General features: G+C 34.6%; 1 protein-coding gene across 1 annotated transcript; it reads right to left on the bottom strand.

The window, feature by feature from the left end:
• On the bottom strand, nucleotides 1–180 carry LOTGIDRAFT_60576 (hypothetical protein; the record flags this gene model as incomplete). Its single annotated transcript, XM_009066268.1, has 1 exon — nucleotides 1–180. A coding segment is annotated over one exon (180 nt), but the record flags the coding sequence as incomplete, so codon positions are not given.
• Nucleotides 181–2,788: the final 2,608 nt, after the last annotated feature.

Below are 2,788 nucleotides of genomic sequence, written 5' to 3'. Positions count from 1 at the left end.
TAAAGCTGAGATGTAGTGGATCGCTAAGCGAAGTGTTGCAATTTTAGATAGTTTTTGATGTTCACTTAAATTCGATTTTGGCACGACTTTTCTCAGCTGATCGAAAGCATCATTCAATAAATGCATTCTTGACCTTTCTCTCTCCGTTGCTCCGTCTCGAGCCTGGCCGTATTGTGGTTCCTTCTTTTTATAAGCTGAAATATTTCTTCCAGGATAGGTAAATGGTGATATTTGAGATGAATAATCCAATGTATAGTTCATATTGTCATTTTTAATACTGTCGTCTTGGTTTCCAATGTAATATCCAGAATAGAATGGTTGTTCTGGCCACGTATCACCATATTCTGTTTCCGGATCAGATCCATTGATTTGATATCCATAATTATTAACTGGTGAATTATTGTGATATTGTGATGATTCGTGATAAGGTTGTGATTGATAATACATTGTATTACAGTCCATGTTATATAGATATTCTTGTCCTTTAACCATCGATAGACCTGTACACTTCCAGACACTTCAAAAACTTAACAACAAAAGTTTAGAATTCCTTTAGTATTTTATACATATATTGAAATAGGTAAAGATTGAAATTTGATGAGTGAGGTATTTAACAGGCGTTGACTTGGGTCTGTATTTTAATTCGCTGCCACAGAAAGAATAATATTGTTGGCGTGTATGATTGGTAGAGAATAGGTAAACATGTATTCCCCTTGCAGAGATTGGCAGCTCAAGTCAACATTTCGCTTCCTGGCTAATTCAATTATTCAAGTTTTAAGGTGATTTTTATAACAGAGTGCTCTATTTCACAAAATATACTCGAATAAAATATAATCAACGGCAACCTCCCAAAAATACTTTATTAGCAAACATCATTGAATTATTTCTGCCATATCTCGGAAACCAGATGTCAGCAAATTTTAATATAGCATCATTTTTTCTATAAATTTTCTGACACTCAAAATCATTCTTATACATAAATTAACGGAAATTACTTTCATGAATTTCTGGAACGGGAAGTGAATGTTTTCATTAAGTAGTAAGATTTCTAGATTTCGGCAAGATAGTCTTGTTTGTTTTCTCCCCTGCTATGATATACTTCTTCAAGGATCGCATCTTCAGCATTGATTTCATTGATAACCTGATGGCACGAGACAGTTCCCGCTGTCCAATAATTACCAAGATTTCATTGGATTAGAAGCAAAAGCTCTTTAACACCGAAATCAAGTTTAGTCTTTAGCATAGTATAGATTGTGACAACAAATATAATTGGTTTTGTCACTAGGCTTGATATTTTAGACGGTGGGGGAGTATTTTGAAATGAGAGGATCATAGACATGCGCCTCATACTTACACTCGTGTCAGAATCTAAGACGGTATAAATTAGAAACACGTTTACTTTAAATACATGGCTTAAATTTGATCACTATAGAATAATAAAAACAAGAAGAATATCTGAAGGTTTTGGTCTTTGTGTAGTTTAAATAAATCTGTATTTATTTCCTGTTCATTAAGCAACCAGAACGAGACGAATTCAAATAGAAAATAGAATTCTGTCCTTTTAATTCCTCAAGGATTATTCTCTCAAAATCAAAGGCCTACTTAGAAAACGATAGTCCAGAAACTTCAATACCGGCGGTATAGGAAAATCAATACAAATAACAATGAAAATTTTATGGGCGAAAAGTTTTCTTTCATGTAATGGTCATTTTTGTTTATTAACGAACTTGTTTTTCTTGCGATTCCTGCAATTTAAATATGCAGACGACTTGACAACTGAAAGTTATTATAAATTGTAGCTAAATGTTTTTTAAAATCTTGCCGATTTTCATTTACAAAATATTTTATTATTATAAACTTTCCTGTTTAATATTTCTCCCTTGATTAATATTTCTGCATTAATAATCGTCCATTTTCTTTATTGTTCGGCATGTATCTTTTGTTATCGTTTCACTCCCTTGAGGTCTTCATTAGCCCACAAGGTGCAGAAGAGTAGGACGTAAAACTCCAGTCATTTCATTTCATTTTCACTCCCTTGAGATATTAAAATTGAACAAAATCATTTTCATCAGTTACCTCTCTTGAACATTTGTGTTTGCCTTTGTTTTTGTTGGGAACCGCGGTGGCTCAGTGAGTTAGACGTTTATTCACTAATCCCGGATGGGTCGAGATAAAACCTTCGGACCTTGTCAGTGATGCAGGTAAGAGCGGTTGCAGGTAAGAGGGGCTGACATGAAATGGCGTTTAGTCGTTCGGATGGGACAATAAACCGAGGCCTCGTATGCTACAGCCGAGGCTGTGAACGGTAAATATCCATCGACAATTGAAAATCGAAAAAGAGCAGGCTAATGCCACTGTCCTGGCAGAATTTCCTTCATTGCACCCTGCATGCCGTTGCCCGTCTTCATTAGCCCATATGGTGCAGAAAAGAAGGACGTAAAACTCCATTAATTTCATTTCATTTCATTTTGTGTTTGCAGCAATGACGAGTGTGGCATACAACATTTCATTATGAAATATTTATTAACTTATGATTTATATACCTCCTCGTGTGAAAAGTTATTATGTCTTTCTGGATAAATATTTCTCCATCCTCTGGACAAATATTCCTCCATTATGGATATATCCCTCTGGATAAATATCCATCCATTATGGTCATATCTCTCTGGATAAATATTCCTTCATTTTGGTTATGCATTTCAGGATAGATATTTCTCTATCTCTCTGGGTAAATATTCCCCAATGTGAGTTATGTCTTCTCTGTAAATTCTCCTCCATATAGTTATAT

This window comes from Lottia gigantea (assembly GCF_000327385.1).
Source record: "Lottia gigantea unplaced genomic scaffold LOTGIsca_75, whole genome shotgun sequence".
In the NCBI taxonomy this organism is placed as follows: Eukaryota; Metazoa; Mollusca; class Gastropoda; family Lottiidae; genus Lottia; species Lottia gigantea.
This window is presented reverse-complemented; position numbering and strand designations above follow the sequence as displayed.